This window comes from Aptenodytes forsteri, unplaced genomic scaffold (genome assembly GCF_000699145.1).
Source record: "Aptenodytes forsteri isolate BGI_AS27 unplaced genomic scaffold, ASM69914v1 Scaffold93, whole genome shotgun sequence".
Classification (NCBI taxonomy): Eukaryota; Metazoa; Chordata; class Aves; order Sphenisciformes; family Spheniscidae; genus Aptenodytes; species Aptenodytes forsteri.
Window position 1 is genome coordinate 2141002 of NW_008794665.1, and position 23530 is coordinate 2164531.

The 23530-nt window shown below is 37.1% G+C and overlaps 1 protein-coding gene across 1 annotated transcript in view; it reads left to right on the top strand.

Annotated features, from left to right (window-relative positions):
- The window catches only part of GRID2 (glutamate ionotropic receptor delta type subunit 2), a 766470-nt gene that overhangs the window by 522520 nt on the left and 220420 nt on the right, over positions 1 to 23530 (top strand). Inside the window, 3 exon segments of the mRNA XM_009273536.1 lie at positions 5852 to 6025; positions 11180 to 11341; positions 19209 to 19328. Coding sequence (XP_009271811.1) covers positions 5852 to 6025; positions 11180 to 11341; positions 19209 to 19328 — 456 coding nt within the window.

The following is a 23530-nucleotide window of genomic DNA, read 5'->3' on the forward strand; positions in this document are numbered from 1 at the left end:
TTAGACAACTTAGACATCTGTGTTTGTGTGCCTGTATTGGCTAAATCAGGCTGTCAACTAAGTAACTAACACTGCTTCTCTGGCCTCCTAATTTGAAAATCTAAGATGAGCTATTACAGTGAAAATGCATTGTTTTGCAAAATCCACACATGATTCAAATCATTCCTTGCAATGAGATACAAAAATAAGCAGGAATTGTCTTTCCTTTTCCATCACTGTGCCAAGGGGATACAACACACTTACTGAGTATAGTAATACATAAGGAAAATACCACCTTCAGTTCTGTGATCAGGAATCTGCTTAGGCTTTGTGAGGTAACATCTGTTATTTTAATTGCTCGCTTTAAATGCTATAATGCCTGGAAAGAGTTCCTTAATTTTGAAAATAAGCTGGAATTGTCTTTCCTTTTCCATCACTGTGCCAAGGGGATACAACACACTTACTGAGTATAGTAATACATAAGGAAAATACCACCTTCAGTTCTGTGATCAGGAATCTGCTTAGGCTTTGTGAGGTAACATCTGTTATTTTAATTGCTCGCTTTAAATGCTATAATGCCTGGAAAGAGTTCCTTAATTTTTATTGTCCTATTAGTTGCTATTTTATGTAATACAGCAAATTTGCTTGAAGACTGTGTATCATAATGGAAATGCATGTGTGGAAGGAGGGGGGTTGTTCCCATAAAATGAAAGGATTCCTAATTTGCTAAAGCATAATACATCCTATTAGTCCTTTGCAAATAATACAAATCTCTTCTGATCAGTGCAGTCAGCTGAGGAAACACTCTCCAAATAAATGTTCCTATTTCTTCAGGGCCTTAAAGCAGATGGTGCAATTCTTTATTTAAAATTTGCAGAAGTCATAGATTTGAATGTAGTCATGGTAAAATATGCCTTAACAAAATGTGAGAATGGATTTCTCACTCTCTCTCTCCCCCGTCAGTCTGTCTCTGCTTGCTTCTTTTCCTCTGCACAATAGTAAACATAAACCCAAAAAGCCCAGGATAGTAAAATTATATTTCTTTATGACTCTTAAATCACAAGTGTACAATAAGCTTAGATTTTATTTAGTGGAACTGAAGAAGGGGCGTTTGTATGATTTTCATCACTTTTCTTTCTTTTGCTCTTCTTAAATGAAAGAAATGTCTTTTTTAAAATTTTAAATCCAAGTCTCTCTCAAGCATTTTCCTCTGTTAAAACATTCAGGGTCATCTTACTATGCCCAAGGCTGCCACCAGTTCTCTGTTACTATTGTTTACTCAAGGACAGCCCAAAACACTCTCCACTGCCTACAGTTACCAAACAGGAGGTGAAAATATTAATGCTACTGTACAAAGGATTGATTGGATTTTGTCTGCAGTAATGTGCACAGTTATGACCAGCTCTATTAAAATTAAAATGGAACAGGTGTTCAGAAAAGCTGATTTGTGTGAGAAGAGACTGAAAAGGTTGGCTTGATTGGCCTATGAAAACAAAGACTGAAAGAGGATATGCTCTCTGTTTATAAGCCCATACAGAGCGTGAATAAATACATCGTTGTCAAGGGCTAGAGGACAAGGTTGGCACAAGAACAAATGCGTTCAAATTGCCCATGAATAAATTGAGGGCAAAAGTTAGTAGAAGGCTTCTAATTAACAGAGGCATCAGAGTCTGCAAAAACTTCTTTGAGGAGAGAAGGAAAAAAACCCCCAAACTCTTTTAAAGAACAGTTCATGGAAAACGTTCCAACAGGTTTGCCCATCGTAGCACAAGAGAGGACTGGAGGACCCACAAGGCTGTATTCAAAGCCTACTTTCAGATGAACACATTTTTCCTAGGAGAGGGCCGGTCCTTGGCTGATGCATTCAGCTTGTTCCATTGTGTTTCAGCCCAATGCACTCCACCATGAAGAAAAGCATAGAGCATGACTATGTTTTAAGCTCGAGCAGCTAGATCAGGGCCTAAAATCACAGCTTTGTTCCAGGAGCTCACATAATTCTACATTTTAATATGGATAATTGATTAATAGTAGCATGAGACGTTCATCTGAACCCTTACATTTTCCAATGGTGTTGGCAGGTCACATGTGAAATGCCACCCTCTTTGGTACAGGTCAGCGACCAAGCTGCCAGCTCTTTTTTTCAGACAGATGAGAGCCAATGGACAGACTGACTTAGCCCTGCTTTCTCCAAACTCTTGGATTTTTTTTCTCTGTGAAAGTTAAAATTTGATTTCTCCTTGTCCTATCATTTTTGGTTTTTCATCATCCTCCCCAGAACCTAGAAACCTAATGGAGATATAATGGAGCAAATGATTATGCAGTTCAAGATCTCCCTTTACTTGTTTTGGAGCTTCATCTAGTTATGCCTTCCCCCCAACTATTCCTCTTTGGAAAGTGCTGAGAAATTCAGGGAGGGCATAGCACAAGTATGCCATGGCATGGGCAGTGGCAGCCCAGCGGCCTCCAGGGGTGTGCAGTGGCCACCCTTTCCTGCTCTGCCCTCTGCTCACTGCTGCTGGCTTTTGGAGGAGGAAGAAACACTCTCCTCTCCGAGTGTCATGAAGGATGTGATGAAGACATGGCATGGAAAATAGGACATGTCCAGTATATGATAAATACTGGAATCTTCTTTTTGGCCCAAAGTTAAGATGTTTCTGTAAGAAAACGTATTGCTGCCTTTGTTTGGTGCTTATTACAGGAGCATGTGAATAAATTCTTTCCCTCCGTGTCTCTCACTACTGGTGCGGTTGTTCTGTGGTAAATAATAAGTCTCTGCCTAGATTGCTTATCTTAAAATAATGAGACGAAGCTGAATGGCAATGTATATTAGGTGTCCAGTATATAGTCTTGCTTCCCACTGGAGTTGTCTGCCCGATATGTCAAGGTGATCCTCCTCAGTTCCCTTTTCCTAATTCACCTGTAAAAAGCTATTAATTTAAAGTAGCATTTCTTTCCTTATTTATTTGCCTACTCATATGAAATGTACATCTAATTTTATCCTCGTTGCATTTGAAATAGGACAGCCCCCCCTTCCTCCCCTTTATTCCAAGTTCAGACCAACAAAAGAAAGGTTTGGAACTATATATTGAACTTCTAATTTTTCCAAAAAAACCCCATGTAACCTAGCTTAAATTTATATAGGTGCCAACTCAGTTCAACTTGGCCAACTTTGTAATTTTTTTTGATGTTTGGTGCTTGTATAACAGATCATCTGCCATCCTTATGTCATTATACTGTATCCTCCTTTGAAGTGCAAATGAAAATTGTTTCCTCTCTTACAATAGTTGCTGTATATAGTTTTCTTAAGTCAGATCAAAAATTCAAGAATGAGGAATGAGAGATGATATTGGAGAGTCATTATATAAAAGGCTCGTCACTCAGTCAATGCCAAGTATTAAAAAAATGATGAAGAAATATATAAATGACTAAAGTTAAATTTGGGTTTGCGGGTTTGCATGGCATTGCTTTGTTGTTAACCTAAAATCTGAATTTGTGGTATAATCGGTAGAATTCACAGCATTTAAAATAACATCTGTCATTAATCCATTAATGTATATACCTCCTTGGCAACCATACAAAAATCTCTTTGGTGTGTGGATTCTGTTATTAGTTCCCAGGGGATGTAGAAAAATACAAGGTAGTAACCGAAAGGTTAAAATGAGAACACTCTAATTAAAATGCACCAAAAAATTCTAAATACAGAAAAAATAAATACACTTTTGAGGCAGAAAAGATAAATGTTTGAGCAGCTGAAAGTAAAAAATATCTTTTAAAGTATTATTTAGCAATATAACATGGCCATGCAGGTATCAGCTTTTACATTATTAGAATGAGTCTAATAGTCTTGCTGTTACAGTTTGGGCACGGTGTGTAATGAAACCAGGCAAACTTTTTTTTAAATTCTCTGAGAAAGGATATAGTTTAAAATCAAGATAAGTTTCTTGAGCTCTCCTTTCCGATTACATTGAAAGTATTATAAAAAAAAAATACATGCATTTTGCTAAAAGAGCATTTTATTTTTTTTTACCTTGCAGCTAGTGAAATGATACAGTCTAAATGAAAAGACGGCATCTTAAGCTGAGAAAAACTATTATCTATGGTACATTAAGGATTAATCGACCAGAAATGCAAGATATTACACTGGACACAGCTGATGCCATGTGTTATTTTTGTTTTCAGAAAAATCTATATTTCATAAAGAACATTAATAACAGATGAATTCAAAAACTATGACGATCTGTGAAGAAGAATAAAATACTTTTACTGTAGTCAAGAGAGTAGAAGTTAAAATTTACATCTCATGTATTTTTCTTCCAAGCTTTAAAGGAAATGAACAAATGCCAGTATGTCTGAAGAAGTTGCTTCAAAATAATTAAAGAATTTTAACAGCTTCAGATGCAAAAAAAGCAAAAATTACTGGCGAAAATTACTGGGATAGTTGTCTTAACGTTTAAAGAGCTGCTTTTTCAAAAAGGTTGGTTTCCTTTTCACAAGAAAGATTCTCTAATTTGAATTCAAATCTATCTCCTGGTGTCTCCTAAGTTCTTGATTATGGGTATAGATCAGGAAGCTAGACGCAAAAAAAGATTATGGCGCTTAGTTACAGGTATAACACTGCAGATGTGCTGTATCCTTAAAAAAATGAAAAGTTATAAATATACTAATGAGAATCTGAAATAGTCAATACACTGTGGCTGTATGCAAGGGTGTGATAAATGCAGGCTGCTAATAGGAGCTCCTCAAGCACCTCCCTTACTGGGGGGGCATCCACAAATTTAAATGTCTAGAAAGTTTTGGGGCATCAGCCTCTGTAATTAAGACAGATTATGGACGAACAGTTCAGTATGATGAAAAATAGATTCTAATTAAAAAGATTGAGCAGTTTTGTAGATTATTTCTTCTGCTTTACAGAAAAATACAGACACAGAATTGCCTTGAAAGCTACCAGCTGACCCTGTTTGAGTCGTCAGAAAAAGCCTGTATTTAACTTAAGTTCAAATTCTTACGTGAAGGTTGGAGTCAGTTGCTGTTGCTTATGAGCCCACGCTCCTCTTGTTCTGTGTTCCCCGAGGGCCTCATCGTTCAATGGTGTAAAACTCCATGTTGCCAAAATGCAGGAATTTATCCTATTTAAAGAACTGCTTTTCTGGTTTCCCTAACCTGCCTTAAAGTTAATATTTTAAGCTTAATATTTCACATATTGATGTATTTACTTAGTTATTTTTTTTCTTCTGTAGAGCTGAGTGTTCAGCTGTAAGCCTTAATAGGTACCCTATGGAGTAAAAAGTTGGTTTTAAATTAGGTTTTGCTATAAACAAGCACATACACACCTAGAATGCTCTAATGTATTTTCTTTGCCCTTTTGGTAAATTATGTTTTCTAACTTGCACATTGTTTATAGGTTCTTTATATTCTGTTTCCAGGAAATGAACACTTAAGGCCTGAATAATTGTCTGTACCTTCACAGCTCCTAAGTAATGCTACACTTAGAAATATATCATGCTATGACTTCCTACTGATTTACACATTATCTGCCAAGGATGCTGTGAAACACTTTTAAATAAAAGATCAAAGGTAAAAGGAGAGGGAGAGAAAACCTAAAATGAAACAACTAAGCCCAGTTATATCTACAAAGATTGTGAGGTTTGGGCACAGTACATTTTAAACTTTTGCAATTATTGTAAGGGTGGTATGTCAGGTGTTTTAATGAGCACACATACGTTCTTTTTGAGGCTATGGCAGAGCTTGACAATAGCCATGTAGCAATCACACGCCTCTTGGTCCTCTCAGTTTATTTTTTGTTTATAATCTGGTGGTAACATTTCTATATTTTAACTTCTATGCATATTCTCTCCCTTGCCTTATCTTCCAGGAAATAAATGATGTGGATGTTCAGGAGCTGGTGAGAAGGTCAATTGGAAGGTTAACAATTATTCGACAGACGTTTCCAGTCCCCCAAAACATAAGTCAGCGCTGTTTCCGTGGCAACCACAGAATATCTTCATCACTGTGTGATCCGAAGGACCCTTTCTCCCAAAGCATGGAGGTAGTTCATATACCAGTCTATTCCCACCTGGGAACTGTCTTTCTAGATAAGTTCAAGGTTTTTCCCCAGGGCCTTAGTGTAATTTAATGTTTATTTTTCATGTCCTCTCTGACATGTAGTTTAATGGCTCATGGCATGACAAGAAAATACTTGGGCAGGGGGCGGGTGTGACTGATGGACAAGAACAACTCGCCTGCTCCACAGCAATTGAGAAAAAAGTCCACAAAAGCCACCTGATCTCCAGGCAGTGGGGTAGTTGTTTTGTTGCCCTGCTAAGTTTTACTTTTTGTCATCTCGCCGAGAAGAATTTCTTCCCCATAGCCAATGTCTCCTGAGTTGCCGTGCTTCTCTAAGCCTCAAATGTGTTGTCAATAGGAAAGCCTTCCTGGGGAGCACCCACATCATCTGTTTCAAGTGTCTTGGTGTACGCACCTAAATCTATGCTTATGTTCCAAAGAGGCCTTATTTTCAGGGTTGTTAATTACAAGTCACAATTAAACTACAAGAGCATTCCTACCACATGAAATCAGCAACAGGATCATGGTCACTGTCCTCCTGACTTCACATAGTTTTTCCAAGAGCAAGTCCTCTATCTCTCTTGTATATCTGGTTAGGCTTCGTCATGACAAACCTATGGCAAATCAGGAGTGTGAAATTGGCTTAAGATGTCAATTTTACTTTGGGTTTTTTTGCGTGGTCATTTATGAAATTGTGGAAAGGCGACTGCATCAGCAGCGGTGCAGGAGGAGCATATCTGACTTAGCAGCAAAGAGAGCAGTCGTCTTGTGATGCTGAAGGAAAGGAGTGAAAGAAAACAACGGGAGAGAAATAGGGAGGTGTTGAAGAGTGTCCTTGCTTAGAATGAAAACATGTAAGGGGAAAAGGAGGAAAAGTGTGGTTTGTCTTGCCCTGTTTCAAGTTAGCTGTAAAAGCCTTTGCCTCACTAATTGTTCACAAAGCAGCCAGTAAGCAACTACTGATGACGTGAAAAACTTTGGCCATAGCACACTGCACAGTGATCCCATTAGAGTTCTTAAAATAAACAGGGCTCTGTAAGGTCAATAGATGCATAGGATATCTCTAGAGGCTATTTAGGAACTCTGAAAAATCTTTAGGTTGCGCCATTCTGTTATGGCAGCATGGTCCTAGGGGGAACTTCAGTAGTCTATGGATAATGCGTAAAAGCTGGGGGGGGTGTAATTACGTGCAGCCACTAGAGATTGCAAAGAACAGTTTTCATGAACAAAGTTACTAACTAGAGCAAGGCAAAAACCAAGAATCGTGTATCGATGGGAGGCTTCATGTTTTGATTTATTTTCTCTTCAACTTCACTATCATTTCATTTTCACTTCAACAGTGAACTGACTCTAGAAAAGAAAAGCTCTAGAAATCAACATTTATTCTCTGCAAATTGGCAAATTCCATTTAACGTGTTAGATTGGACCATATACCTTAATCTGTCCTTCTCGATCAACCTATAGCTTGGAGAGCTGTAATATTCCTATTGAAAGCTTTCGTAACGTTTCGGTTCAAAGGAATAATGGAAGCTTGGCTGGTTTAACTGTTCTGCACAGTTGAGTTGCTTTTTCCATGCTTTCCCTGAGATGGCTGCACTTCATTAGTAACTGAGTGGGACAATACTAAAAAATTAAAGGAAGAAAAACTCTGACACAGTTTCCCTGGTGTCTTCATACGATGCACAGACCTTCGAGTAGCTGTGGGGTTTGTTCGCTGTTTCTTTGTTCTCCCCAACAATATTATAAATTAACTTCTATTCCAGTGGGGAGTTGAAACAGTTTATAAATTGAAATTTCTAATGCTTTTTTTTGTGCCATTGAAGTGTGACTAATCAGAAATATTCTCTGGAAATTATAAGGGTGGATTTCTTGATTTATTTTTTTCTGAATTACTCCCCCTAAAGTCCGTGTGAATAATTAAATTTTTTTCAGCATCTTAATTAAAACACTGAAAATATTTTGGTGAAGATCTCTCATTGTGTCTCTGGGATTGTCCTAGTTGAAACAACAACTTCTATAAATTTGTATCATTTTGGAGGAAGTAAGTTAAAAACTGGATTCACGAAAGTATTTAGTACCGTAACCCTTTTGTCTAAAAACTATGTGCAATAGTCTAGGTATGCATAAAAGAAACACCGTTAATCCAGATTAATCACTCCTACTTAATCTGATTGCTAAATACCTTTCTTCTACATGCTGGAACAAAAAATCACTTCTGAATTTTGAATTACATCAACGAGAAGTTATACAGTTAGATACTGCTTGGTAATGCAAGTGTCCAGCCATTAGTCTAAGAGACTTGGAATAAATAAGGATCAGTAATGGATACCAGGCAATGCGTTAAATGTCCCAGTACATTTATGTGGGGAATGAATTAAAGTGTAAAGTGACTTTAAATTACAGCCCCACTCTGTGCATCGGGACAGTTACTAATGAAGTATACTTCTGGTAGTGACAGGGAAAGGTGATTTTGAGAAGCAGAAATTAATCATAGTGTCTTTATCATTGCATTATCAGTGATTGATTGCTGTAAATGTTAAGCTGAACTATTAGTGAAGGAATAACAATGCTTAATAATTGCTGAACTCTGTACTCCTGAGCCCTGTTAGTACTTGATGAAGGCCCAGCTATATTACTTTTAGATTAGTGAGTGCATCCTTCCTCATGAACTGTGATAACAGTCTTCTATTCCCATGATATTGGGTTATGGAAGCTACCTTGAAAGCAATGTCATTTTTTTGGGAAGTGATGACTTGGCATCTGTAGCCCTTCATGTTCCAATTTAATCTCATTAGTGACCTTATTGTCTCTGCTCTCTAGAGGTTTTGTTTTTTTTTTTTTTTCCTTTGCCGAAGGCTTATGTAAGATAAACTTGCCTTACAGCATAGAAATAATTCCTTCTTTCCCCCTGAAACAAATGTCCCTGTGGTGCCAACTTTTTGGAGGAAATATGGTTTTAGCTGAAATGCTTTGAATTCTTTGTAGGTTTACAATACACAGACAAATCATCCAAGTTATTTTAAAAGTGCTTGATTAATCTGAACCGAGATCCTCAATCCATGCTTTTAATCCTGTTATGCATAGTGATGCCTGGCCTGTGCATCTGTGGAAAGTAAATTAGTTCCTGGGTGAATACTGAAATGGAAATATTCACAGCCACTGGAGTCAAGGGAGAAGCTCGAGTAAGAATAAAGAAGCATTTTCCAGAAAGAGGGAGAGAAGGATCATTGTCATTTAAAAAATACGGATCAGAAATTCTGTGCGTTTGTGGTACTAATGATGTAGAGTTGTAAAGGCAATAGAGGATCCCAGGAGTTTATCGGGAGGGAAAGCAGCAGACCATTAGATCTCCTTCGATAAAATGTGGAAGGCAAAATGCCCCAGGAAATTCTGGCCGGGTAAGGAGAAAGACGACCTCTTTCCTGGATGCTAGGCAGGGAAGGAGTCTGTCACAAAACGTTCCTGTGAGAACTGTACAGAGCAGATTGCGGATGACGCAGGCAAAGCCAGCATAAAGATGGAATTTACATAAGAAAATAAAAACATAAAAAAATAGGTTATATGGAAAGGAATAATTAGGCAGGAACAGAGGGTATTCTTTTTTTTTTCTTCCTTTTTTTTTCCTTTTTTTTAAGGTGATATGTGGATTTGCCAATCAGTGTCTCAGATCTTCGGCATTATTGTGCTTCCTTGGCATACACCCCCTCCCAATAGCTGCAGGACTTTCCCAGTCTTTGGATACTTTTAAGAGGTAGAATAGGGGCATTCTCCACAAAGTTGGCATACTTTGCTATTTTAAGCTTCCTCCTTCTTTTATGGTTTTGTGCAGACCATCTGTATGGAGAAACCCTTACACAGAGCAGTCAACATATTCCACAAATCTGGGAAATGTCTTTTGGCTTGTCTGTTACTGATGGAGGAAAAAAACCAGCAACCTTGCCTCAGTTAGCAAATTGCTGCTGGCTAATTTGTCTTCGGGCACTAGGAATGGTCTACAGCCCCCTTCATAGTGCAGCTGTGAAACTGAGTTTCCCTCAATAACTTCAGGCCCCATGGCTTCAAATGACCACTAAGTTATCGAAAAATAGTATTCCCAAAGGTCCTTCTCATTTCTGAACATCATTTCTCTTCCCGAGAACCTCTGTTCAGGAGAGCTGAGGTTTCTCTTTATGATAGTGTTAGTAACTTAAATGTTCCTGCCATTTGAGGACAGAAATGACTGAAATAAAGCTATATTGTAAATTACTTGTTTCAGAAGTGTTCATGAATTCTGAGCTTCTGTTCTGTTACGTTGAATTGTATCTTTCACATCTGACTTTGCACTGTGTGCATTTAGAAGTACATACATAGAAATAGTACATGGTAAGTGGAACTGGCACACAAGTGATTTCTTTTCTTGAGTTCAACTGTTCTCTGTTTGATGCCAAACTGGAACTTCCTCGCACTGTATGTGTGTAACTATGCTCACAATGAAACATATACACATTTGCTCAGTAAGAGTTTCATCCTGCAAGGAATTAACAGCCATTGCCAAATACTCTGACAGGAAACACTATCAATTGCAGAATCGACATGCAACTGCACGCTGAGAAAGATTTCATCGGATCATATTTCATTCCAGAAATTGCCTCAATCAGAAGTGACTGCAAAAATCAGGAACAAAAAACGACGCTGAAATGATTTATTTACCTTTTCAGAGTTTCTGTTTTTCAAAAGAACAAAACAATCTTGAAGAGAATTTGATGGTGTCCAAATATCTTGTGACTGGAAAATCGAAAGTTGCAGGCAACTGGTTAAAAGTAAAAGAAAGTCTGTTTACGTTCACGAGTAGGGCTTTAAATCCTGCAAGTGGAGCTGTGCCAGTGATTGGGTTGCCTGTACTTCACATGTAGTAGTGCTTTGTAGTGTAGTAGCGTAGTTTGTTGCTGCAAATCACTTGTAGTGTGACAGCCCCTAGCTGCAGTTTCTACCAGAGCCAAAGATAGGACTTCTTGACTCTTACAGTTTCTTCTTAATACCAAATAAGTCGTTTAATTACCAGAGGGTTATGGGTGAGGCAAAACAAATGATAAATTCTGGCTGCTGGCAGGAGACCACAAATAATAATACTAATAATCCCTTTTTAATGTCTTTGCAGATTTCAAACCTGTATATATACGACACTGTCCTCCTGTTGGCGAATGCCTTTCATAAGAAGCTGGAGGACAGGAAGTGGCACAGCATGGCCAGCCTCACCTGCATCAGGAAGAACTCTAAACCCTGGCAAGGAGGACGATCCATGTTGGAAACCATTAAGAAGGTACCTTTTCCCTGTATTTCCTCATCTCTGATTTCTGAAATACTTGCATTAGGCAGTATTTCCTTCTGAGGTGCCTACTATTCTTGCCAGTACCATCATTGTCTTTTCAAAGCAATAGTTTTGATATATTTACGGTTTCTGAATGAAAGTAGTCTTTAATTATTTTTGTTTCTTTTCCATGTCATAATGAGCATATTTGAAATTAATTCAATGAGTTTGTTTACCAAAACTACCAAACTACTAGAATTTTCAGGTACGAATAATATCCTATTGAAAAAGTGTCACAGGTTAGGAGGTAAAGCAGATAAATTTACTATTTTATTTGTAAAAGAAAAAAGAAGGTTGCGGAATTACACTTGCGTAATGTTCTGTGGAATTTGCTGTTGCACTGCTATTGACATTAATATAGTGAAATAATAGAAATGAGAGTGAGGAAAACCTTAACTCATCCAGTCTATATCCTGCCATTGCAGAACCGTTCCCTATAACAGTCTCTACAGTGCTTTATCTAATGTTAAGCTCTCGCTACTTCCCTGTGATTATTATTTCATACCTTAATCGTGCTCATGCCTAAGATGCTTTCCCTGTTCTTCAGTCTTTAAAGATATTTTTTCTTAGTTATTCCCTTTCTTCATGATGTTCACAGCCTCCACATACTTGGAGACAATTATCACAGCCTTCCGGGTCATTTATTTAGTCAAAATATGCATAGGTTGGTAGTTCACCCTTCCCTTTAAGTTATTTGGTTCAGCTTCCTTATGTTATTGATGTCTTTCATAAAACTGCTTTCTAATTTGTCTGCATGTACTTCCTGGTAATAAGTAGGTACTTAGGTAATTAGTAAATACTAATTACTTAGGTAATAAGTAAATACTTCCTTTACTTAAAGTGCTGGCAGTACCTACATTCTAAATAAAAAAAAAACCAGGGCAGTTAAAAAAAAAATGTAAAATTAAGAAAAAAATGGTGCTTTATTCATGGCTTTCATTAAAAGATCATAAAAAGTAATTTAAAATATAATGTTCTTTGAAGAAGTTGCTGTTCTGCATTAGGTCTTTAACTGCACCAGAAATTATGATGATGCAGGCAAAATGTAAGGTGCCTTTGAACACTGCTTATTTTTTCCCCAATCCTGGGTCAGTCTGCATTAGCTCCAAAATAACAGTTTGAGGCTTTCTTTGGTGGCTGTCCCCAGTTTCCATTCTAATAGTTTGAAAGGATAATCCAGGACACATTTCAGGGGCAGGATATGGCTTTAAGGGGCTCTAAACTGTATTGCTCTTAACCTATCAAAGCAATTTCAAATTCACATTTGGCAGTCCCATGTATTTTAAGCTATGTTTCAGGCAAGGCTGGTTCTGGAACTTTTCTTATCAACTTGCATTTTGTAAATACTGTTGCACACTTTTTCATTAATAAACTAAAAGCTATTTCTACTTACTCAAATCTGAATAAGATGCCTGAGCCGGAAAAGTCAAAATGCCTGAGTTTCAGGCAAAGTCTGGTAACCCTACTAGCATCTCTAAATTTAGAAGTACTCCACCATGGAAAGGGCTGCTGACTGTTTTACATTATGATTATTTGCTTGCTTGTGTTGTTTGTGGATGTGAGACTGATCCTGTTATCTTATATAAACATCCTTTATGCTGTTTCTTACCACCATCTCCTCTCTTTGCATCTCAAACAGAGTTTATTCCATTCTTTGCCACATCGTTCTAGCTATCCAGTTTATCATCTTCCAATTCTCACCTCCTAAAATTATGTGATTAATAAAACAAACTCCTCCTGTGACCTTTCACAGAAGAGTTGCACTGTGTTGAAGATCAGTTTATAGCTCTTAACCCTGAAACATGAAGAGAAATGGCCAGGAGAAATATGAAAGTATTCAAGAAGGCAGGAGCAAGTGGAAATTCCAGGGCTGTGGTTAGCTTGCTAGAAAATGAATCAAATGTCACGGAAATTCCTGATGTGTGCAGCTAACCAGGCTTGTGTCCTGTTGCTCTTGGGTTTCTCTGCTATTTGACTGAGATGGCTTTGATAAGAAGCCATTTTATTCGTGTAAATTGAGTAATCCAAATACTCCTTATATGGCGTTGTGCTGACAGAGATGAATTTCTGGAAGTAACATGCTAAAATTGAAAGTCAAAATTTAATCTAAAATTAAATACAGAAATTTCCTCTGTGTGTGTGTGTCTACCATTTCAATCCCTAGGCAGAGGAAAGCTTTGAAAGAAAACAAGAAAAAGTTACCATGTGGTATTTAAATAGTTTCTGAATATAAGTTTCTGTGTTTTCTTTGAAATCACCACTGTTTCAAAGATGTAGTGTATAATGGAATATCATAAGAAGATATTGTTGTAGTTCAGGGTGAAGGAACATTCTGAGATTTCTTAAATGCTCCTGGAAAAATAACTTCCATCCTCTGCACAACTTTAACTCTGCCTTCATAACGACCTGTATCACAGAGCCAGAATCACCGTCTTGTCCCTGATTGTCCCTCACCTCAATGTAGTTTCAGTGGGTGTCGCATTGTAGCCAAGTGTGGTGGTGGGGGGGGAAGAGTTGAGGAAGAGATGCCCAATTCCAGCCTGCCTGCCTTAGAAAAGGACTAGCAACTGAAGTAGCTGTTCTCCTGGCAGCAGCAAAGTGGAGGTGATGTTGCTATCTACTGCTGTTCACAACTGAGCTCTTGTTGCTAAAAAAGCAGGAAAAACTAGTTCTAGAAGAGGAAACTTTTCTAGAAGAAAAATCTGTCTTCTAGAATCGGAGATCCAGAAACAGGAATATCTGGCAGTGTTTTAGCTGCAGAGGGAATCTCTCTGATTTCTGGAGGGGAAAACAAGAAAAGAGATGGGAAATCTCTATAAGCTACACACTGAAGAAGGTAAGAGAAAGGGATGCTGATGTTCTACCTGCAGCAGCACTTGTTAAAAAGAGAACTCTGGTGGTAAATAAACTAATTTCTTTATGACTAATGAGCTAATAGAGAAGAGTAGGGAATGAGGGGGAATTAGAGTTTCAAACATTTCTTGAAATGGCAAAGTAGCTGTCTGAATCATTCCCTATTGTCATTTGTTACTTTTCACTGTTGAACACATGATTCCTGCGTCGCTATTTCTACAAACAACTCCAAAAGCTGTTTTTTTCTGTATGAATTCAGCTGATTGGACAAAGCCTAAAAAAACATTTTAAGCCCACTACAATTATTAAAATCTAATATCGGTTTCTACCCATTCTGGAGCTGAATAAATAGTTAAATTCATCAGGAAATACAATCCTTCTAATGAATTTGGCCAGCTCTAGCAATTAGTTCTAAATTCACTTCTGTAATAAGAACTATTCCCAAACACATGCTCACTTGTTTATTTCTCAGTAAAGCTATTTCACAGTGAGAGAGAGAAGTATTACTAGAAAATAATTCTACTGTGGGAAAAATTAATCTTCCTGAATAGCCTGAGAATAAATGTAAGTAGGATTATATGGAGGATCAACTCAGAAAAATGACATCAAGTTACTGCATATATCTTCTTTCACGCTTACCTGATCTCTTCCCAGTTACATTTGTTTAGCTCACTGACACACAGCAAATTTTTAGTGCTAGCAGCAACGTAGAGCCTATTCCTTTGTGGAAAATGAGCTGTACCTCGTGCTGTTTCATGAATCATGTGTGGAATTGTCAACTAGTTCTTGTCTCAGAAATGTCAGTGATGTTCAGTGGTGATGTGCAAAAAAGATGCCAAATTGATTTTCAGGCACTAGATTAGGAACTCTTCGCTAGCAGCTAAAAATGGTGTGTTGAGTTGAAAACTCAACAATGTTTTCGATATCAGATTTTTTCAAGAATAAAATGTGAAACTCATTTAATGCTTATAGCATTTTTTTTCTGCCTGTAATGACAGTTTTTCCCTTAATTGCAAAATAGCTAGTGTCTGAGCATAACCGTATTTTGAAAAAAAGAGGAAGTTTGAACAGGAACTGTGAGATCAAGTACAATATTTTATAACTGATGCTTGGCAAGCTGACATTCCCAAGTGAGGTCCTGACTGCTGGGTAAATAGTGCTTTCTTCAGGGACTTACAGTATAGTAGTGCCTAAGCATATATAAACTGCAGTTTATCTTGACAGTCTAGACGGGACTCAAGTAGGCTTTAACTATATTGCCAAGCTTTAGAACAGCTCTGCAAAACCCAGAGCAGTGATCAGCAACGTAAGTAAAACATTTTTGTCCTAAGAACTGACATTCCACTCTTCAATTTTAAATGTGTCAGGAAATTACATTGGTTGCAGCTCAACCTTATAGGAATTTGAGAGAGTAGATAATAAATCTATCTTCATTTTTCCCCAAATAGCATTGTTTCTGTAAGTTAAATGGAATGAAAAATTTCTTTGACTCTTGCCCATTATCGTAATTAACGCTAAAATAACTTAGGAAAATCTCATCAGGAAGTTACTTCATCAGTTACTGTCATACAGGTGGCCGTTTTCTCTGTGATCTCCTTCCACTATGCATTAGCGGAGGGATAAAGCACATGCTGTAAATCAAGTAAGTGTTTTAGAGGGATTCACACTGTGAAAGACTATGCAGAAAAATTGGAGTAACGTCCTGAAACTCTTTCTAGACAATATGCTGTCCCACTCCATCAGCCCTAAGTAATAAAACAGGCTCGTCTAAGCCTTGTAAAAAGGATGTGTGGGACAGTGGAGAGCAATAATAGGATTGCCTGGCCTGCAGGTCCAGCAAGGTAGGTCCCAGGCAGGGAGGAGGCATCAGGACCTCCAGGAAGTTTCCTATCAGATTTAGTATTGTTGTTGCTATTATATGGGCAGTTCTTCACTGTTTTGTCTTTCTACCCCTGCCCTTTCTAAGCCAGGAGCGTTCCCATCTAATCTGAGTTCTTATTACGCTATTTGCAGATGTACACAGTCTAGGAAAGAAAGCTCTAATCAAAGACACTCTTACATGAGAAATTTTCAAAGCATGATAAAATTGCCAAAATAGATGAATGAGAAAAATTGTTGTTATGGTTACCACTGGATTTCAGACAAATAAAAATAACTAACAGGCTTACAGTTTGTATCTGGCCCAACAGTTGCAGCCATGTAAAAATCAAGGTAAATAAACTTACACAATGGTTTTGGATAGAGATTCAATTCCAAAATATAGTAGGTAAGTCTGTTAACCTGTACTATATGTTAGGGGCTGTGTATTTCCATGGAATATTCTGTTTTCTTAAAAAGTGGATTTCATTACTTCAAATGTAACTGAGGTGAAATACTTCTTCAAATGATCTTTTTTTAATCATATTTGCTCAAATAAGGACAAAAGTTATAAAAAATTAAAAAATGACTAAAATTTTAAGTTGCTGTCTCAAGTCTCAAAAAATCATTTATGTTTTAGACATGATTCTATCTTTATGTCCCATAAATTATTGTGGGAGCACTCTCAATTTGGAAAATAAAGTCACTTTAATTTTCTATATTGGAAGTTCCCAATTTAAAGCTACTTTGTCACAAAATAAGAAGAAAGGAAAACACAAACATCTGTATTAACAGATAAAAATTTTTTTGTTGAATATTTCCTTTCTTTTATCATTTCGTTCCAGAGTTTTCCCTTTTTTTTTCCAGAAATTGCTTGTGGCTCACTTGAGATCATGGTGCAGCTCAGGGTAGTCTTATAGCAGTTTAATTAATTTTCATAGTTTACCTACCTCAGACCCACAGGTTTAATTCACATTGTGGGGGAAAAAGTTTTAGGAAGTAATATAGGAAATATGAAGTATAATATAATAAAGGCAGTATATGGTAAGGGGTCAGAGTGGTGCCAGGACTAGGAAGAGGTGTTATACTGTCAGGGAGGGCAAGTCAGCCAGATGGAGGCTTTCAAGGGTCAGATGGGGATCCCAAGCCTTGCAGATCTGGGCTGCTTTGCAGGCATTTCTACATCACATGTACCGTGAAATTCTGGCTTAATTAATCAAAAAGCCAGATGAGACCATATGAGAAAAAAAGGTATGTGGATCAGTTTTTTATTTCTGGTTCATGAATAAGATGTAGTCAAATTTAAGTTAGCAGAAAAGGTTTATATTTGTGAAACTCGGTTATTTACTGAAGGATATGTTCAAATGATTTTGCAGGTAAACACAAGCTCACTCTGTCTTTACTCTGAACCAGCCAATCTAAAAACCATGAAGGTGTGATTATTACAGGATTGTGCTCAAGCTAATAAGTAACCTCAGTGTCGTGCTAACCATAGCGACATGCATCAAAATTGCCTGGCTGGCTCTCACTGAGGGCAAAATAACCTGGAGTCTTCCTGCAAAAGACTGTGCAGATGTACCCTCAATCAGGATGTTGTTTTTTCTTTTTTTAAAAAATTTTTATTCTAATATCTTATCCAAAAAGTAAATATTGTAGAAAAGATTTTAAAAAGATTAAAAATATGTATATACACAAAGTGTTATCATTTTTAACTGGCACGCCATGAAATATTTATGTATTATTCCCTGACAATACTAGTCTCTAGTAGTCTTTAGTAAGTTTTAAATGTATTATCTCAATGATCAACTTCCTTATTTTTATTATAATCATATTAATGTTTTATAAAAGGATGACCAAATTTTGTTAGTTCATACTAATCTCCAATGGATATTCAAATTTTGTACTCCTTCCTGGATTTTCTCCAAACAGAAGATGTGAGAATAGAGCTTGTAAAATCACGATTCAGCAAGGCTCATGTGCTTAGCTAGGTAGCTTATATTGCAAGAGTTTATTTTCCATTTTTTTTCAGTTCAAGTAATAAAGCTCTTAACTGAAAGAGCAATCACAACTGCAAAACTCTTGCCTTATGTTTTGAAAAAAAGCTGTGCATTTCATATGGTTTTACACCAAAGGCAGATGTTTTTCTTGTGCATACTTAAAATATTGTTCAATTTTGTTTGGAAGAAGTGGGTTAAACATCTAATTTTCCCTGAATCTGAAAACTGAAGAAATTTTTTAAGGCTAAAGGTTTTCATTGTAGGCATTTCCCGTGGCTCTGTTGATTTTACTGTTCAGGTCATCACAGTTCTTATACAAAGATGAAATGTGTGTCATGTTTAATTAACCCTGGAATATATTTTGAGTATTGCTGTGGCATGTATAGCCCTGTCAACTCTGATTCTTTATAGTAAATATTCATTGTTTCATCTTTACTGTTTTAACCCCTTTGACTAAAATGTAAATAAGTAAAAGCAAGTTTGAAACTATGCTGCATTGTTGCTCATCTCATGCATTCTTAGTAGTAGAGAAGAGTTGTGGAGAAAAACAGAAAAATCATTATATTCAGCTAGGCAAGCCCCTCTTCATTTGTACAGATCACTTATGTTGGGCTCAAAAAACACCTAACTTGGTCCAAAACTCAACCTGATCTTATGTGGAAATCTCTTTTGGTTGAGAAACATTTAGGGGAAAAAAGCAATAATAAACAAACAAAACTAATTTCTGTGCAATTCCTTTTATATATTTGTCTTTAGTTTTGCTTCCGCTAAAATTAGTCGAAAAACTTTTTTTTTTTATGGGGCTAGAATGCCTATACATATACGCTGATGGGTCAAAGAACAAAAATTGGAGTGCAAAAGAGTAGGACTATTGCTTGTATTGCATCTGCTTAGCATTGTTGAGTTTGATTCTTCTGTGAAGAGCTTAAATGATGCAGGAACAATTTAGGCTTCAGAATTTTTAGGGAAATATGGTCTTTGGAAAACTGTCCTAATTCTGGTAGTTGTGTATGTATTCTGCATACTTAGTGCACAAATCCCTTGGAGAAACAAAAGGTTATTATAATTGGCTACTTCTGAGTTTTCACTCCATTCTCCTTTTTTTCCAATAGGGTGGAGTGAATGGCTTGACTGGAGAACTGGAATTTGCAGAAAATGGGGGGAATCCCAATGTGCATTTTGAAATTTTGGGGACAAATTATGGAGAAGATCTTGGCAGAGGCATCCGCAAGGTGAGGCTACATATATTCAAATAAGAGACTATTTTTACTGATTTTTTTTAAAACCTTTCTTGTGTTCCCTGTTAACAGAAGTGTGTTTGATGGCAGATAACGTGTTGTTGTCTGTCGTTAAGAGGAGTAAGAAATGGGAGAAAAGTCTTGAACTTCTAGTTACCCATCTATTTTATTATTGCAAAGAGGCCTTGGAGTAGGTCGCATTGATCAAGCTGCTGTTTGTAATACAGAATGTGTTAAGCTGCTGATCGACTGTCCCAAAAGACCAGTGAAAGCTGTTGTTTTGTAACCCTTGCAACCCATTTCCAAAATAGCAAATTTTACATTGAATTATGTTTAGAGCACCCAGATTGACACTTGATACTTATGGTCAAAGTGGGATGCTGCAACTGTTAGATTATCAAAATTCATAGGTACAGAAAATCTGTTGTAACATAGTCAAAATTTCTGTAATGTCTTGTCTTCATGAAATAAGCACACAATGTTTTTAGTAGAAATTAACTTTTACAGAGTAAGTGTAATGTTATGTATTCAGTTGCCAGACACGGTCCAAATACTTGGACTTAGATTGAGGAAATGGCGTACATCTTGAGCAAAATTACTTTTTCTTGGTATTTCAGTTTTGCTAGTCTGTAAAAATAAATGTAAGTCCTGTGTAAGGAATGGTGGAAGCAGGTCTCTATTTGCAATGTATACCCTTAACTTTGGGCAACTGCCCATCTGGGATGGCAAAAGTAGCAAAAATCATATGGTACCTCTTAGGAAAATAAAAGACTAAAAGGCTTTTCCAGGAGCAACTCTCCTTCAAAGACAGACCTCCTGAAAGATAATACCAAGATCTCTTCATTTAGTGTATCAGATTACAGTGGTTTTCATATGTGAGGAACCTGAAGTGATTGTCTGAAAGCAAATGAGAGAGAAAGTTATCTTAATATATGTAAACTGGTTCCATGTGTCAGTGTCACTGTATGATGAAGTACATCATTTGTCTGCATACCTTCTGCAGTAACAGATAAGTGCTCTGAAAGAAGGGAGAGATAAATAAGAAGTTAAAAGTGTCTCTCAACTCCTGAAACTTCTCCTCTGCTTTTCATTGGAATTGTTATTCCATTCCTGCTGTTTCATCTGTTGTCAATACCTTAATGTACACACGTGCCTATAGCTATGTCACCTTGAGCAGAGATCCTGACAGATGCTTCGGAAACTAAATGGAACTGGATCTTGTTGATATTTGGAGGTGCACTTTGCAAAGTCTTTGGGCGACCAGAACATTGGATGAGTCCTTATTCCCTCACCTATAAATTCAGTCTGTTTCAATATATTTTGACTTGATTTATTTTCCTTGCTATGCATCGAGGAGCTATTTATTCTTTAGAGCAACCAAGTAGTCCTTTTTAAGACAAATCTGTATCTCTTCATTTAATTTAATTGGTTGACTTCGGCTGGTTTTTGACTTCAGGCCTGTCTGGGTGAATGCCAGAATGAAGCATTAAATTGTGTTCTTCCATTTCACAAAAAGATAGAAGAGAGAGACCCACAGAAAGATCTTGGAAATATAAAAGTACAAAAAGACTCCCTAGCCTTTCTAGCTCTTTTCCGATGGTATAATTTAGATTTATAGTGCAAATTTAAACTATGGTACAGTTTACTTTTAAAGAAGAGATTAATGACCACGGGCACATGTAAATTGTGCAAAACAATGAGATTGTACAAACAGGCTTTTTGAACTTTCCTTGTTTACCCTTTATCATAGTTCAAGGACAAAAAGACATTCACTGTCTTTGAAAGGAAATAGATTTGAAGTTGAATAGAGTTTTGCACAGAATACAATTAGACCATGAAACTCAGTGTCACAAGACCCTGTTCAGGAGAAAAGCAAAGTTAAGAAGTAAGATACTGAAAGTACGTATTTTTTTTATGTTTGCCGAGACGAGCATTTAAAATTAAATACAGAGATTATAAGAAAATTTTCCTGTTGAAGGTTGCAATATAAATGCCTATCCTTAGAGTTTTGTGATGCGCTGCAGCTGGTTAAAAAGAAGAAAGTGTCCAGAGCATAACAGATTTAATCTGTTCCAATTTTTTTTCTAAACAGCATTCAGTGAACCAGAGAAAGCTTTAGAAAGAGTCCTGGTGTAGAGAAAGGAATTTTCTTTAGAAAGAAATTTCTGTATATATTGTGAGAATGTGATAATTGTTCCTGGAAGCATCTTTCAAAAAAAATTCAAAATAATTCCAATTAAATATTGTATTTTTTACCCTAAATTGAATAGTAAAAGGATTCAAAATAAATATGGTACTTATAATCAATGTCACAAAGTTAAAAAAACAAGCTGGGGATCCTAAAACATTCATTTACAACATAGAGAGGAAAATAAAATTTTAAGGGCAAAATGCCATATGTTGGGTTTACTCTTTTGACAAAAGTTCACATATTTTATCTTTGATTAGGTTTTACTTTACAGTGTATGAGCCCCTAGTGTTGGAAGCAAATCACAATAATTACAGGAGTCAGATATATTTTTGTTAGCTACACTAATTACAGTGCACTTCAGATTTTCATGTATTTAGTGGTCTGACTACAGAACTACCTAACCATTTTTATTTCTCAACTCTAGTGGAAGCAGCTGCAATTAGCAGACTGACTGAAATTTCTAAACAAAAGCATCTTCCCTAATTAACATGTTTCCAAGTACTTTTATAGGCGATAATGAAGGATGAAATAATGACAAAAGCCCCATTGAAGCCATTGGGACAAGAAGTTCACACCAAGTCAAGTGTGTAAAGAACTTTATTTTTTTTTTCCTGAGGAACAATCAATTGATTTTAATGAAAGCAAGTAAAATTTTAAAACACACTCGAATTTCTCAAGAGTCCAAATTCTACTTGAATTTAGTTCTGTTTGGGTTCCGGTTAATATTCCTAGGACTCAAAAAAGCAAACAATTTAGGAAACACCAAGAATTCATGTTTGTGTTTGTTTTTATTGCCCAAATTAGGCCATGTATCTAGCAGAAACTGTCTGCAAGTCCCCTCCTTCAAATTGCATGTCATACCTGGAAAGCAGCGGAAGCATTCATGTGGAAGTTCATTATGTTGGGGTCCTTCATCTAGTGACAAGTTAGCAAATTCAGGAGTGGGATTTGTCTGAAATACAAATATTGTACCGTTACGTCTGTAAATGCCATCCATCACCTTGCAGACCACGGATCGCGTAGGCTATATGTGTTGCCAGAGTTGGGTACTTGGAGTAACACAGTCAGAGCGCTGCCAGATACTGATTTTATTGACACCAGTGGTGTTACCATCCCAAAGGAACTGCAGAAAAACTCTCGCTTTTACACATCATGCTGTGGCTTGCGTTTGTGCAGATATAGTTATATTCAGTGGAAGACATGGGTGTATTTCTGACATTTCTCTGTTGGCATTTGTCTGTTGGTATTTGACATTTGAGTATGTATTCTTTGACATTTAAATTTCAGTGCAATACTTTTATCTGTACTGCTGAAATAAAAGCTGCCATTCCTCTGAATAACCATCCAACAAACAAACAAACGGGAGTTGATAGCTCAGAGGAGTACTGTCTTGTATCTTAGTGATGTAGAAAACAGCACTGCAGAAATAAAGTGGTTTTCATGTTTCTTCCAGTGCTCCATGTAATTCAGAATGGGCTCATCCTCAAAGGCTCTGTGCTACACCTTTTGAAGTTTAGAGGACTTTCCTCCTGTTCCCACACTGGTTTTCTTACCACGTGTGGACATTTGGAGATCCTGGTGCATTTTACTCTGCCTCCATATCACTGTTAGCATACACCCACCTCCTGTGCGTTTCTCTTATCTTCTGAAAATGGTTTCTGTTGTTTCCTCCCAGTGGGGGAATGAGATGACACACCAGGCTCATGCACCTCTTCCTGTCTGCACCAGGATGTCCATGTCAAGGCTTTCTTTGCATTCAGGACACCTAGGGGATGCCTTGGAGCAAGGATAGAGCCATGGGCATGCAGGAAAACAGATACCCTGGGTGTGGCACGTGGGTAACCCAGGATGCTTTGAGCCCTCCACATTTGTCCGGTAGGATTGTAGGGCTCTGTCCTAAATGATTTTAATTTGATGACCTTAAGGAGGAAATGTTATCCATTTTAATCCGAGGGATATCTGTAGCGCAAAGCATTTCATATGAATGTGACTGAAGGCCTTTGGC